Raw genomic sequence first — 14,643 nt, 5'->3', positions numbered from 1 at the left:
TTAACGTCCTCATCTTTGCAACTCTTATCTTCTGCTCATGTGTTCGAGTCACAATCCGACATTCAACTCTATATAACATAGCAAGTCTAACTGCGGTTTTATAGAACTTACCTTTAAGTTTAAGAGGTACTTTACGTACGGTCACATAAAACACTCAACGCTCCCCTCCATTTCACTCATCCTACTTGTATTCTATGTAAGACATCTCTCTCAATCCCTCTATTATTTTGTAAAAATGATCTAAATATTTAAATCTCTCGATTCCGGGCAACTCATCCTCTCCTATCTTAACAATTGTTTCATTACTTCTAATATTGCTAAACTTAAATTCCATATATTATGTCTTTAGTCTACTAAGCTTAAAATCTTTCCCTTGTAGTGTTTCCCTTCAAGATTCTAGTTTAGCATTTACTCCTTCACGTGTTTCATCTACCAAAATAATATAATCTGCAAACAGCATGCACCACGATAATGTGTCTTGAATGTGCGTAGTGCGTTCATCTATAATTAGTGTAAAAAGATAGGGATTTAGAGCTGATCCTTGATGTAACCCTATCTTTATTGGAAATGCTTCAGTTATTCCGCCTGAAGTCTTTACTCTGGTCGTTATATCCTCATACATATCCTTAATTAGTTCAATATATGTCACGTTAACACCTCTTTTTTCTAAAATTCTCCATATAATTTCTCTTGGGAGTCTATCATAAGTCTTTTCTAAGTCAATGAATACCATGTGTAGATCTTATTTTTGCTCCCGATATTTTTCAATTAATTATCTAAGAAGATGTATAACTTCTATTGTCGACCTTCTAGGCATTAACCCAAATTGATTTTTTGTCACTATGGTCTCCTTCCTTAATCTTTTTTTTATTACTTTTTTCCAAAGTTTCATAGTATGACTCATTAGTTTAATACTCCTATAGTTTGTACAATTTTATACATATTCCTTGTTCTTATATAAGGAAACTAGAGTACTTATCCTCCATTGATCAGGCATTTTTTTAGTTTTCAATATCATGTTAAATAATTTTGTAAGTCATTCAATACCTTGTTTCCCTAAGCACTTCCATACCTCTATCGGAATATCATCTGGTCCAACGACTTTTCCATTGTGTATCTCATTTAAAGTTTGTTTTACTTCTGAAGTTTGAATTTTACGATAAAAATTAAAATTTCTATGCTCATTTGACCTACTTAAATTACCTAAGTAAAGTTTGTTACCTAAACTTTTATTAAAAAATTGATGAAAATACCTCTTCCACTGTTCTTTTATTTCTCTATTGTTTACTAATATCCTATTACATTCATCTTTAATACATTTTATTTGGCTAAGACCTCTTGTTTTTCTTTCTCTCACTTTAGCTATTCTATAAATGTCTCTTTTCTCTTCTTTTGTATCCAATTTTTGATATAATCGTTCAAAAGTTTCATTTTTTGTTTCACTCACTACTTTCTTAGCTTCTTTCTTGGCTATTGTATATTTTTTAAAGTTTTCTTCGTTCTTACAAATATATAATTCCTTATAAGCTATCCGTTTTTCCTTCACTTTTTCTTGTTTTCATTCCACTATCAAGATTCTTTACTTAGTGGTGCATGTCCCTTTGACTCACCAAGTACACTCTTAGCTAATATTTTCAACTTTGATAACATCTTATCGCATGTTATATTAGAGTCATCGTATATTTCACCTAATGTTTGTACTTCTACCTTCTCCTTACATATATTTTACTTTCCATCCTTTAATTTCCACTACTTAATTCTAGGAATTATGTATATTTTCTTTCTATTGATACTATGGTTGAGGCATATATTCAATATTACTAACCTATGTTGGGTAGTTAATTTAGTAGGTCATAAATTGTCTTTCACTAATCAAATCAATCCGGCATTACAATAGTTCTTTTCTATAAAATAAAAATATCAAAATATTCTATTTTAGACTAAAATGACTTATTCTGGTCTGGACCAAAATTAAAATTATCTTTGCTAAAAAAGATCTTAATGAGTAGCTAGAACTCAATTGTGCCTTTTGTTCACGAAATACAACAAAACACTTTGTAAGCTAGATAACTAGTGATGCAGTTCAAAATAAGGCTAAATTCTTTGTTTTGAACTTTATCTTTTTTTTTTAATTCTTAAAACTTGTCTAAGTTTTAAAATTATTATATTTTTAAGGTAAGTTGGGTCTCTTCTTAGAAGACCTGGTCTTATTGTTTATTTCATAATTAACAGGGGTTTGGATCCATATTCTTTGATTTATGGAAATTTTCCTCTATGAAATTGTGTGAGATTGTGATCAGCTAGCTTTAAATAATCTTACAAGCATTTGTTATTTGACTTGACCAGACTGAATAATGAAGGAGGAAAATTTTTGGGACAACAAAATTTGGATTTTGTAAAACCTTTGGCTGTACCACATGAACTTATACCTTGTTCCCTATTGAAGGCTGCCTCAGGTTTGGAAAAAACAACAAAAAAGTATACATATCGTCAAACACTTATTATATATAATGCATAATTCCTCAGTTTATAAAACCACTTAATTATAACTGATCTCTTAGTCATTGTCTAGACAGGATGTGTTATTATTCACTTAATCCTACAATTACAGTGGAAAAGACATCTATAGCTCAAGGCTTGTGAAAGTTCCGATTTTAATGTATTCAAATATGTTTTAAAAAAAATTATTTTGAATAGGTGCCGACTTGTACATTCATACCTAATAGATCAAATTTAAACACAAATGTGACTTGGAAAAGAACCGTGGAAAAATATTTTCAAGGTATTGGATAAGCCATTTTATTTCTGTTACGGAACATGTGTCTCAGTGTTTTTATGAAATATTTTTGAAGATTTTACTATAATATTGTTTTTCTTATTTGTACCCTATTGTTGGCCGAGAAATCAAGATAGTTAGATTCCTCAGTAAATTTTGAATAAAAATAATTTTGAAAGGACAATGAAAGTGTGTGGTACTTATCTCGTGTTTGTCTTTGAATTAATTAATGGGATTAGCAGAGACATCCATGATTAATTTACTTGGTCTAATGATTTTTTAGATAATGAAAATGCACTTGTTATTATTATTATTATTTTATGCATAATTGAATTGCACATAAATTCACAAAGAATGCAGAATGTGAATCCATGTTTCTTATGGAGTCAAGTTAATGGATAATGATTTAGTTAAAAGTAGTATTGATAATAAATAAATGGACAAAGTCAAGAGTCAGAATTGGTTAATTTATTAATTAAATATGAAGATTGAAGAGCATAGTTATGAAGATTATTTGAAAACATTTCACTTAAAATATGATATCATTTTTAACTTAGTTTTTGAACCTTTTTTTTAAAAAAAAAAAATTCTCAACCAACTTTGACAAAACTTGAGCGAACTCAATTGATTCGTGGCCCGCCTGACTAAAGTTCGACCTCCTCGAGTAAACCAAATAAACTTCAGTAGGACTCGTCCAAACTTAATGCTTGTATTCATCTAGTTATGAATTTCAAATTGAGATCCAACTTAATTTAACATAATTGTTAGATTAATAAACTCATTATCAAATTAAGATGTAAATAATGAAAAGTATCCTTGAACTTGTCCAAACTGGAGAGTTGGTGAGACAATTTCATCTTTGTCCATCTATTAATTAAGATTGACTATATCAAATCCAACCTCTATCTTACTTGCAATCTTTGATTATAAATTGTGCCCAAAACAATGAGTTTTCTCCTCCAAAGCTAAATCGAGATGGATTCACAGCATCTTCTAGTTTCCTTCCTTCTGTTTCTCTTCACTTTCAACTCCTTCCAGATGATAGTAAATGGAAGTCAACCATCGGCAAAGGTTAGAGTCCTACTGCCTTTTCTTTATTTCCTATATGTCTATATACATATGTACACATAATTAATGAAAAAAGAATCATATCTAGACGAAGAAGACGACAATTGAAATCAGAAAATATGTTTGATCTTCCTTTTTCAGTTATATATTGTATACCTTGGAGAGAGGCGGCACGAAGATCCAAATCTTGTGACTTCATCCCACCATGACTTGTTGTCTTCTTTACTAGGAAGGTAAATACTTAATTCAAAACTTGTTCTATTCGTCTTGAAGGGTAAAACTGAAGGGTGGTTTTATCTGAATTCAACCGGGAATTTGATATTCAAGAGGATACAGAGAGAATTTTAGACCTAATTAAAGAATTGAATATTTGAGTATGTATATTTTTGATCATGGGTAAGGAAAATTTTAACCCACTTTCTACTTTAGAAAAAAAACTTATTTCACCTTTTTATTTGATCATCAACACGCATCTCATTTTCTTTTCCATAAAAAATTCAACCTAACACTTAATTTTAAAGAATTTAATAAATATCATAAGTTCATTGGAATAATTTATTTCTTTTATAAAAGTTTATAGAACCTCCTGCTTCGGTCGTCCAAGATTGAAAAAAACTCATCCTCGAGTTCAGATGATATTCCAAGAGGAAGATCATCTAGCAAGCACGTACTGTTATCAAATTTTAGAGTAAGGCCTGGTGCATCAAACAGGCTAGCCAGCATTTACAATAAAACCATCCTTCTTTAGAATATTATGCCAAACATGCTCTACTGGCTCACAAGATAGCCTCTATTCATCCCTAGTAGCTTGAAGGTCATAGAATCCAGTCTTAAGAGCTTTATTCAGACTTCTTCCATCCCCAGCATCTGAAAGGGAAAACCTCGTGGCATTAGAGGAGAATTCCTTTATTGCCTGACGAAGAGTCCTGAAATTTCCAGTTGATTTAGACATCTTTTAAGAGTTCAGCATAAGATGTCCATTGCCTCGAAAGCCACAAGGCCAATGGCATTCAGAGAACAGTGTTGTATGGTTATAGTTATAGAAAGTGAGATGGTTCTCAATAAGGTCTTTGCTACACGAAGATCAAATGGGTACCAATAGTCAAATTCTTGCTTCATCTTGTTAAGAAGAACCATAGGGACATCTGATTTTGGCTGAGGACCTCCACCAAAGATATAATCCCAGACATCATCAGTCATTTGTTCTGGCTTCACGGAAGAATGATCCAATCCATACATGTCTCCGCATTGCAATAGATGAGCAACAGTATAGAAGGCCATAGAAAGTGTTGAATATGAAAGTGATTCGACCAGAAATTGCTCATCCCAAGGAAGACATGTGCCAAATCCAAAAGAAGGAGAACATGCCCATGGATTAAGCCAACTTAGTGTGAGCTCATCTTGGCTAAACAATCCTCAGCCTTAGTCCTCCACTCAGCCTCACCATAGGTGATGTACCATTGACCTGTGTGCCACAACACACTCATCACCTGATCTGGACATGATTTTTTTCTCAGGCTCCCTGTACATAACTGCATCTCCTGATTCTAGGAGTTTATTCCTGATCATAGGCTTTGCTTCTTGGACCTTTATTCCTTTGAAGTCACCTACCATTAGATGTGGTGGTATGGATACCTCCTTAATACTATCCACCTTCCCTTGCTGCCATTCAGACACCGGAAAACTATCCACTTTCGATTTTAAGACTGCTTCTTCCACAACATCAACATTGCCTGTGGCACTAATACCATTGTCACTTTCAAAAGCTGAAAATTTCACACCATCAAAACTGAAGGAAAAAAATAGCAAATGCTCCTTGAGAATGCATTGCTTCTCCCTGGAGACTGTCCTTGCAATGTTGCAAAATTGCATTGGCATCGAACTCCATCTTTGATACTTCCATATCTGAAGGAACAGCAGGAGTGGTGGCAAGGCTGGAATTGATGATAGTAGCAGCCTCTGAGGCGGAGATGTTTGAATTACTTCCATCAAGATCACAATTGGATGCATCCTCCTCTGCTTCCTTTTCAACCATGGCGGACTTCTTCTCTTCCAAAGCCGCCACCACCTTCATCTCCACTTCAATGGATGGGTGGAGAATGCCTAGAACGACTCTAGATAACGATCGGCGGGTAAAACGGACTCCGAAAGAACCATCTTCACAATTACCTCGGCCTCGTCGATATCGTTCTTGCCTTCTGTAGCCGCTGCAACCGCAGCGCACCTGAAGAAAGGGATGTCCACAGCGGAGGAGGCGACGGCAGTACGCTTCTTCTTCGACTTCGCCGGTCGCACGCGGAGGTGACGGGCAAGGAGGAACCTTTCTGATGGGAAGGGAGCGCCAGAGCAAGCGGTGGCGACCCGGATTGTTTCTTCGAGGTTGGCGGCGGGGCAGATCCGACGAGGGCGTCGAGCTGGAAGAAAAAGGGCTACTGGCTCTCGCCGCTGCCGGCGACCCGGGACTTTTCGACCTTGTACTTCTTCTTGAGCGTGTCGATCCGGTTCTTGCACTGGACATCGGTGCAGGACAGCCGGCGGCTGGTCCCACGATGGGAGTTGATGGCGTCGGCAACCTCCTGCCACGGCTTCTGGCGGAGGTTTCGGCGGTTGAGCTCGATGTAGCGGTCTCCCCAGGCGTCGACATGCGAAGAAGTCTCGTCCTCGCTCCAGCAGTCCTCTCGGTAAGGCATCGCCGGGTTCGGCGGCCTCGTCGCCGAAGCTTCATCTTTACCCAATCTTTCCAAGGACTTTGATTAAAGTCCAACACTGCTCCATCTCCACGATCAGATCCTCCTCCTCTCTCTGTCTCCCGGCGGTAGAATCGAGATCTCTAGGGATTGAATTAAATGGTGGTCGGCGTTAGGGTTAGGGTCGACGATGAATGGGAAACCGATAGAGAGGCGGTCGGAAGGCGCCGGCTCCTCTTCTTCCTTTGACCGCGTCGCGCCTTCTCAAGAAAGAGACAAACCTGAACGGTTCAACACTGGTGTCCGAGCTAGGGAGAATCGGTGGGGTCTGTCTCCAACCTCCCTATCTTTGACAATTCTGGCTTGAAGATTTGGAAGGCACGTCATTCTCTCCCATGTTTTTCTCCATCAATAAATTCTGAGCTATCATACCATATCGGTGCTGATCTCACCTTCGTCCTATTCCGAACTTCTTTATAGTAAAAAAAATATATTCTATTTTATTGATCCAATTAATAATATTTTCTATCTATGATTTAGATAAATTAAATCTATGATTTACCTTTATAAATCCTTAATTCTCAAGTGTCAAGAGTTCTTCCTTCAGAACTTGTCTTGTTCGACTTTCTCAATTGAATAGGATTATAAATAAGTCGAACTGAGTTAAGCTTTGGGATGTTTAAACTTATTTGATAAGATAATTGAGTCAAGCCGAGTCGAACTTAAAATGAACCAATCTTTTGAAATGAGTGTTCAAGCTCGGCTTGGTTTATTTTTTATGATCTTGAGCTTGTTTGAAGCTTGGTTTGAGCTTGGTTCGTTTAGATGTTATCAAACTTTCAATTCAAACTTGGCTTGAGCTTGGTTCGTTCAGATGTTATCAAGCTCTCAATTCAAGTTTGTTTGATTGTTTGAAACTTTTAATTCAACCTTGTTTGATTGGTTATTAAAATTGATAATTTAAATTTATTTTATTTTATTTTATTATTTATTTAGCATATTGAAAAGAGTTTTATTAATAAATATGTATTCGTGAACATTGTTTACGAACGTTGTTCACGAACGTTGTTCACGAACATTGTTCACAAATGTTAACGAGCTGAACGTATATGTGTTCAAACTTGTTTGTTTAATTAAATTTATGTATATTGAACGAACATAAACAAACTTTTACCAACCGAACATCAAATTTATTTACGAACGGTTGGTTCATTTACAACCCTACAATTGAACACTATCAACTTTGATACCAACTGACGAAAAGATAATGATTATCCTTTAGATTTTTAGTAAAATAAAATATTATTTAATAATAGAGATTAATTTACCGTACAACTAAACATATATTTATATACTCTCGAACTAAAAAAAACATGAAACTATAACTTTTTTATTTTATAAAAATATTAAAAAAATTCTAAATAAAGGAAAAATATTAATAGAATCATAACCCTAAATTCATAAACAGGCTCAAAATATAAAGAATATAAAATGATAAAAATTATTTAAAATATTTAAAATATCAAAAATATATAACTTAAATACCTAAAATATGAAAATTATCAAAAATGATAACAACAATTTATAGAACCTCCTACGTATACTTCGATAGATATGGGGATAACAACAATTTATAGAACCTCCTACATATACTTCGATAGATATGGGGATGAAATGATGATGAAAGTTAAATATCCGATAGTCATAGCGATAGGTATAGGGATGAATATAATAAATAAAGATGAATACAGATATGAAATCTGATTCAGTCATCTCTACTTCTATTTTTTATACTTTATATGCTTAGAAAGTTAAAATAAAGATACTAAATCCAATTTATGGATGATATTTTTCAGTAAAGAAGAAGCTCTGAGCTCAATTGTTTACAGTTATAGACATGGTTTCTCAGGCTTTGCAGCCATGCTTACAAATTCCCAAGCTCAACAAATGAGAGGTACTAATTTTTATATATATATATATATATATATATCATTTTATACGAGAGGTCCTATTTTCTAGTATGCATCTTAGTAAAATAGTAAAATAGACAGTTTCCGTTGAAAAACATTAGCATAAGGCATATGCTTATTAGATCTTTGTCATGTAGAATTACCGGAAGTGATTAGTATAAAGGTAAGCAGTAGTGTTGAACTGCATACTACACGAAGTTGGGACTATCTTGGACTAAGCTACGACCAACACCAACCAATGGGGCTGCTTCAAAGAGGCACGTTTGGCGAAGATATCATTATCGGAGTTGTCGACTCAGGCAAGCATCAATATTTCTCAATCCTATAAATTCAAAATAGCAATCTCACACCTGGTTAGCCCAACAATAATGACATACACAAGTATCTGTAGGCATTTGGCCAGAATCAAAGAGCTTTAACGACTATGGTTATGGACCAATACCATCTCGTTGGAAAGGCACGTGTGAAACAGGTCAAAACTTCACCATGAACAATTGCAATCGAAAGATCATCGGTGCAAGATGGTACGCCAGAGGCGTTAACGCTTCCTATCTCAACGTAGACTACAAATCTCCCAGAGACTATAGCGGCCATGGCACACACACAGCCTCCACCGCAGCAGGTTCATTCGTCTCCAACACAAGCTTTTATGGACTTGGTGTGGGCACAGCAAGAGGCGGCGCTCCTCATGCTCGGCTAGCCATATACAAGGCGTGTTGGGGAGGCGCTATCCGTTGTCCAGAAGCCGCCTTGATCAAGGCTATCGATGATGCTGTGCATGACGGTGTCGACATCTTGTCACTTTCACTCGGTGCTAGATTTTTCCAAAGTTTTGTCACAATACATGCTGTAGCAAAGGGGATAACAGTGATCTTCTCAGCGGGCAACGATGGTCCGCTTCCTCAAACCATTAGCAATGAGCTTCCATGGGTGATTACAGTCGGAGCCAGCACAATCGACCGCTCTTTTCCTACGATTATCACACTCGGAAACAATCAAAAGTTGGTGGTAAGAGCTAGTGACCACATAATTTTTTTTACTTCTAATCGACACAATCAGTTCCTTACTAGTTAATTTGATTCTAATACTATTATTGCAGGGTCAGTCATTCTATCATACATCCAATGATGGATCTAATTCTACAGAATTATTACTAATTAGAAGGTATCATTTAGTTTCATTCAGGGGTTGGGAATTAAAAAGGCATATTAATTAAAATTGTAATTGCACGTATACTTGCTATCTGCTGCAGTTGTTCAACAGCCGAGCTAAATTCCACAAATATAGCAGGAAAGATTGTAGTGTGCGCCGATTCTTTATTTGCTCCTGGAGACATTCCATCGGGCGCTGGTGATGCCTCTCGCAGCATGTCTCAAGTAGTGAATAGCTTGATAGAAGCTCAAGCAGAAGGTGTTATCTTTGCTAGATCCCCAATCGGCCTGCTCCAAGATTATAGGAGATTTATCTATCTCCTTGTAGACAATGATGTAATGCTACAAATAAAGGAATATATACAATTAAGGTGTGTTTTCTACACTGAATCAGTTTTCTTAATCAAACATTTGTTGTTCTGCGCAAATTATGCTAATATCGTTTAAGATCCACAGTGACACATCATCTCCAACAGCCATGATAAGCCCAGCTAACAATATTGTGGGGAGTAGAGTGATGTCTCCTAGGGTGGCAGCTTTCTCCTCGAGGGGACCAAGTTTAGACTATCCGGATCTTATAAAGGTACTACTTTTGTTGATCTACTATATCGGTGAATAATTCCTGTTCTGCCCATTACTAGGAAAGAAATTCTAATTAAAAAGATCTAAATTAGTTCTATGTGTGCTTCCTGAAATTATTCATTAAGAGAGATAATCAATGCAATTAACATTTGCCATTTGACAGCCCGATATCACAGCTCCCGGAGTAAGTATCTTAGCTGCAAGGTTTAATTCATATTATTTTCTGTCTGGAACATCGATGGCATGCCCTCATGTTACCGGAGTAGCAGCTCTTCTCAAAGCAGCACATCCAGAATGGTCTCCCGCTGCTATTAAATCCGCACTCGTAACTACCGGTAAGTCAATTAATTAGTCATCAAACTTATTACAGTTCTTCCCTCAAACTCTTTGAGCAAATTTTGTTGATCATATGAATATTGCCATTTTATGAAGCTTACACGACCAACGCATATGGATTCCCTATCGAAGCGGATGGAGTTCCTAGAAAGCTCGCTGATCCTTTCGACTTCGGTGGTGGTCACATCAATCCTAACAGAGCTTTGGATCCCGGACTAATTTACGACGTTGATCCAAATGATTACTTCAAGTTCTTTAACTGCACTAGTGATGGATCAAACTGTGACTTGGTGGATGCTCATTTGTATCACTTGAATCTGCCCTCCATATCCATTTCTGATCTCAAAACATCTGTGACAGTAAAGAGAACCGTCACGAACGTAGGCGACACAGATACAATATACAGAGCAATAGTAGAATCACCTCCGGGTGTTAAGATTTCTGTGGAGCCTTCGGTCCTCAAGTTCAATGCTTTCAACAAGGTACAAACTTTTGCTCTAACATTCACCTCATTGCATGCGGTGCAAGGAGACTTCAACTTCGGAAGCTTGACGTGGAGTGATGGGGGAAAGCACTTGGTGCGAATTCCTTTAGCTGTTCGAGTTTCTATACAAGATTACTTCTCGGACACCTCCTAAGTAGTAAATTGTGTGTGATAGTTAATAAATCACAAAGAGGAGGATGTGATGGAAAGTGTATAATGCATGGTGTCGTCTTTATAGTGTGTTTAACGAATGTGACTCTTATTGTCAATAAAGTGAAGGTATATCATCAATAAATACAACTCTTGTTGATCTCTAAATAATCGATTTTACTAAAGAGAACAATAGTTTTAACTAGGTCAAACCTAAATAATGGGTTGTTTGTGTTTTTGAAGGTATACATGTAGTCAACAAATGCAATTTATTCTCTAAATAATTGATTTTACTTGTGCTAGGTATATAGTCACATGACATCTTGGGATCGAAACTTGGCGTATCCTAGCATGCTCTCCCCCATGTCTTATCCACTTGCAGTAATAGCTAGTAGCAATTTATAATTTACCTCCTCCGTATTATCATAGGAACCAGTTGATGGGGGCAATGGGGGCGAGGAATCGTCCTTTGCCATGTGTTGCTTTTATATCGCCCCTTCACATAATAGTAAAATTGCAAAAGAGAATGATATATGTATATAGACAGAATCAAATGATTGCCAAGAACATAATCATATATTTCTTTTTTAAGTCTACAAAATCCCTTTTTATATGCTTCAAGAAAACTTAATACTATAGATGATCCTGTTTGAAAGTTGAAGGTGCAATGCTAGATAGGTGTATGTTACGTTGGCTGGGTGAAGAGCTCTGGGTTGAATCAAAGACTCTTGGCTGGTGGGCTAAACTCCCAGCGCATACTCAAACGAGCCAACAGAATGTTAGCAGCCAAAAACCAGGGAAGGGGTATCTGGTGAAGGCCTTCCGACGCTCAAGTCAGTATATCGCCAAGCGAGAAGTATAACAGTAGGAATGAATAACAGGATGCACATAGTACAATATATCAAGTGTGCATACCTCATCATCGGAGAGGACCCTTTGTTTATATATCATCTCTATAATCTCAGTAATCATGAGATGACAGAAAATGTCGAGTGTCAGAAATTATTGAGCAATGGAGTGTATGTATTCTGGAAGGAGTACTATAGCCCCGGTTCGAGGAATCTTCCGCTACACGTGTGCACCCTTTTTGTTATTGACATTATCAATGAGACTATTCAAGGAATATGTTGTCATACTAGGTCGGCTGAAGGGAAGTATAAAGAAATATTCTCTGATGAACAGTTGTTATTCTCTGACAGACTGTTAGGATTCGCTGACCGGCTTACTCCCTGGATATATCTCGACCGGGTGTTGGCTTGACCTAGTGTCCATTGTGGCGAAGGATGAATGGAACCTTGATTCTAGTACTCTAAGTGAAATCCTTCCCTGTCTTTAGGACGTATGTTGTGACTAGAGATTCTGAGTGAAATACCACCCTATTTTTATTGCCACTTGATTGTATGTTGTGACTGGAGATCTGAGTGGAATACCACACTATCTTTATGGTCGCTTGACTGTATATTGTGAATTTGGATATCTAAGTGAAACTATAGAAACAAGCTTCTTGAGTCAGGGCGATTTTATGACCATCCGACCGTATACTTGGGATGCATGCTTCTGGTGTATGATAGAAACGAGCCTTTCCGGTCAAAGTAATTTTATGACTGTCCGGCTATATACTTGGGTTGTGTGTTTCTGGAGTATGAGGAATTGAACTCCAAGAGGCCTGACCGACCTCTTGGTCAGTCATCCTTATGACTGGCAGCTGGTTGCTTATTACTAAAGTGATATCTTGAGTTATTTAGATCCAGTCGGGTTATGAAGACCTACCCTACTGCATCTAGGATTGGGATGCTTGTTCCTCAGGCAAGATTGGCCCTTAGGCCAGCTATCCTTGAATCGGGGACCCCAGTACTGCATAAGAGGCTAAGCTTTGTCTAGGGGTTACCCTTTTACCACCATCTTTCCTTGATTTGAACCTCCACCTCTCCTTGACTTCACCTTTCACATCAACTTAGGATCCACATTTAACATCTCATATCACTATCCTCCGCTTCAAGTCTAGTCAAAGGAAGCTAATAACTGACTAATTGGACCCGAGTGCCCTTTTGGCCCGGACGAGGACGTTCCCACCGTCCTTAAGGGTTGCAATTGATTATTCTTGAAATAAAGTATGTCAATAACTTGGCTTCTAATGATGCACTATTGATACGCAGGAAGGCGCTTTTCATCGCAATGATTCGGTTGTCTCTTCTATCACAAATATCTTTTTATAGCAGAGTGTCACGTGTCCCACTAGCATATTCTCTGAAGTGACAACTGACACACGCCTCTTCGTACAGACTAACGAGACTACTTCCTTTGTTAATTGGCAATCAATGGTTAGCAAAGGGTGTACTTCTTGCAACGAACGGACGTAATTAATGGGGATGGATCCTGTAGTTTGTATTTAAAAAACCCTAAGCGATGCGGAAGTGCATCACTCTAAGCTTCATCTTCTTCGTTCTCTCCTCTGACTACTTCCACCAACCAATTTGTCTTTCTCCCGATCCCCGACTAGTAAGTGCTTTCCCCCAAACCTTTCGCTGCCTTTCTTGTATTCTTATGGCTCAAGAATCCGTTTCTCCCTGGTACACCTTTATTCGTTCCGATTTTGACAATGCTGACTAATATGCTCTCAACCTGCAATATGAAATACCTGAAAATTATCTTATCTCCCTCCCTACCCCTCAAGATCATCCACATCACCCCCCCCCCCCCCTCCCAACAGCCTTTGTCACTTTTTTCAAAGACCAAATGAAAGTTGGTTTGCGTTTTCTAATCCCTAGCTTTTTTGTAAGGTAAGCCAACATTTTAACATTCCCCTCTCCCAACTTGCCCCGAACGCATTCCGTAGCATGTGCGCTATGTTCATTCTGTTTCATCTGTTTGATATCCCCCTACTCCACATAATTTTCATCTATTTTTGTATCCAAAAAATCAGAATCAGGGGTCTTTTTGTTTCAATCTTGCCAGAAAGATGTATTCTTTAAAGACCTGCCCTCTTCGAACAAGAAGTGGAAGGACTGCTTCTTCTTCATTGGGATGCTTAGGTAGACCTCCTGGCCTACTGCCTTGTGCTCCAATCTTCCCCCGCTTCCCAATCTTATGAACTTTAAGCTATCTTTATTTCACTTTTGGAGAAAATAGGCGGAGTGCAATTTCGGGCTCCCAAATTATTGCAGGAAGGACTACTATATTTATTCAGCCAAAGTCCTATTCAATCAAAGCTTCGCTTGATTTTTTTTCTTGTTTTAAAGTAGTCACTCTGTATTTTCTGATGAATAGCAGTAATCTGTGGCTTTGCTCTTTATGTGATAAGGATCATCACCCTTGGTATTGTCAAAATTATTTTTCACCGAGCTGAAGACATTTTCTCGGTTGGATGTATGATAGAACACTCAAATAAGGACAATGTCTTAGACGCGGATGACCAAGATCAATCGATCTTTAATACTCA

At 37.3% G+C, this 14,643-nt stretch overlaps 1 protein-coding gene across 1 annotated transcript; it reads left to right on the top strand.

Annotated features, from left to right (window-relative positions):
* The first annotated feature begins 3,717 nt into the window (after window positions 1-3,717).
* On the top strand, window positions 3,718-11,342 carry LOC121998093 (subtilisin-like protease SBT3.9). The gene is made up of 10 exons (XM_042552844.1): window positions 3,718-3,847; window positions 3,986-4,077; window positions 8,388-8,485; window positions 8,639-8,800; window positions 8,893-9,509; window positions 9,601-9,665; window positions 9,754-10,023; window positions 10,109-10,235; window positions 10,398-10,569; window positions 10,667-11,342. Exons 1-10 carry the CDS (start codon window positions 3,752-3,754, stop codon window positions 11,206-11,208), a joined length of 2,241 nt encoding a protein of 746 aa, XP_042408778.1. The 5' UTR covers window positions 3,718-3,751; the 3' UTR covers window positions 11,209-11,342.
* The last annotated feature ends 3,301 nt before the right edge of the window (window positions 11,343-14,643 follow it).

This window comes from Zingiber officinale, chromosome 6A (assembly GCF_018446385.1).
Source record: "Zingiber officinale cultivar Zhangliang chromosome 6A, Zo_v1.1, whole genome shotgun sequence".
In the NCBI taxonomy this organism is placed as follows: domain Eukaryota; kingdom Viridiplantae; phylum Streptophyta; class Magnoliopsida; order Zingiberales; family Zingiberaceae; genus Zingiber; species Zingiber officinale.
This window is presented reverse-complemented; position numbering and strand designations above follow the sequence as displayed.

What these genes read in the sequence shown, in the direction of transcription:
- LOC121998093 (XM_042552844.1), top strand. Translation starts at nt 3,752, where the DNA reads ATGGATTCACAGCATCTTCTAGTTTCCTTCCTTCTGTTTCTCTTCACT. An exon ending in TTGTCTTCTTTACTAGGAAG is followed by an intron (nt 4,078 to 8,387) that starts GTAAATACTTAA and finishes GATATTTTTCAG; the next exon opens with TAAAGAAGAAGCTCTGAGCT. An exon ending in TATCGGAGTTGTCGACTCAG is followed by an intron (nt 8,801 to 8,892) that starts GCAAGCATCAAT and finishes AAGTATCTGTAG; the next exon opens with GCATTTGGCCAGAATCAAAG.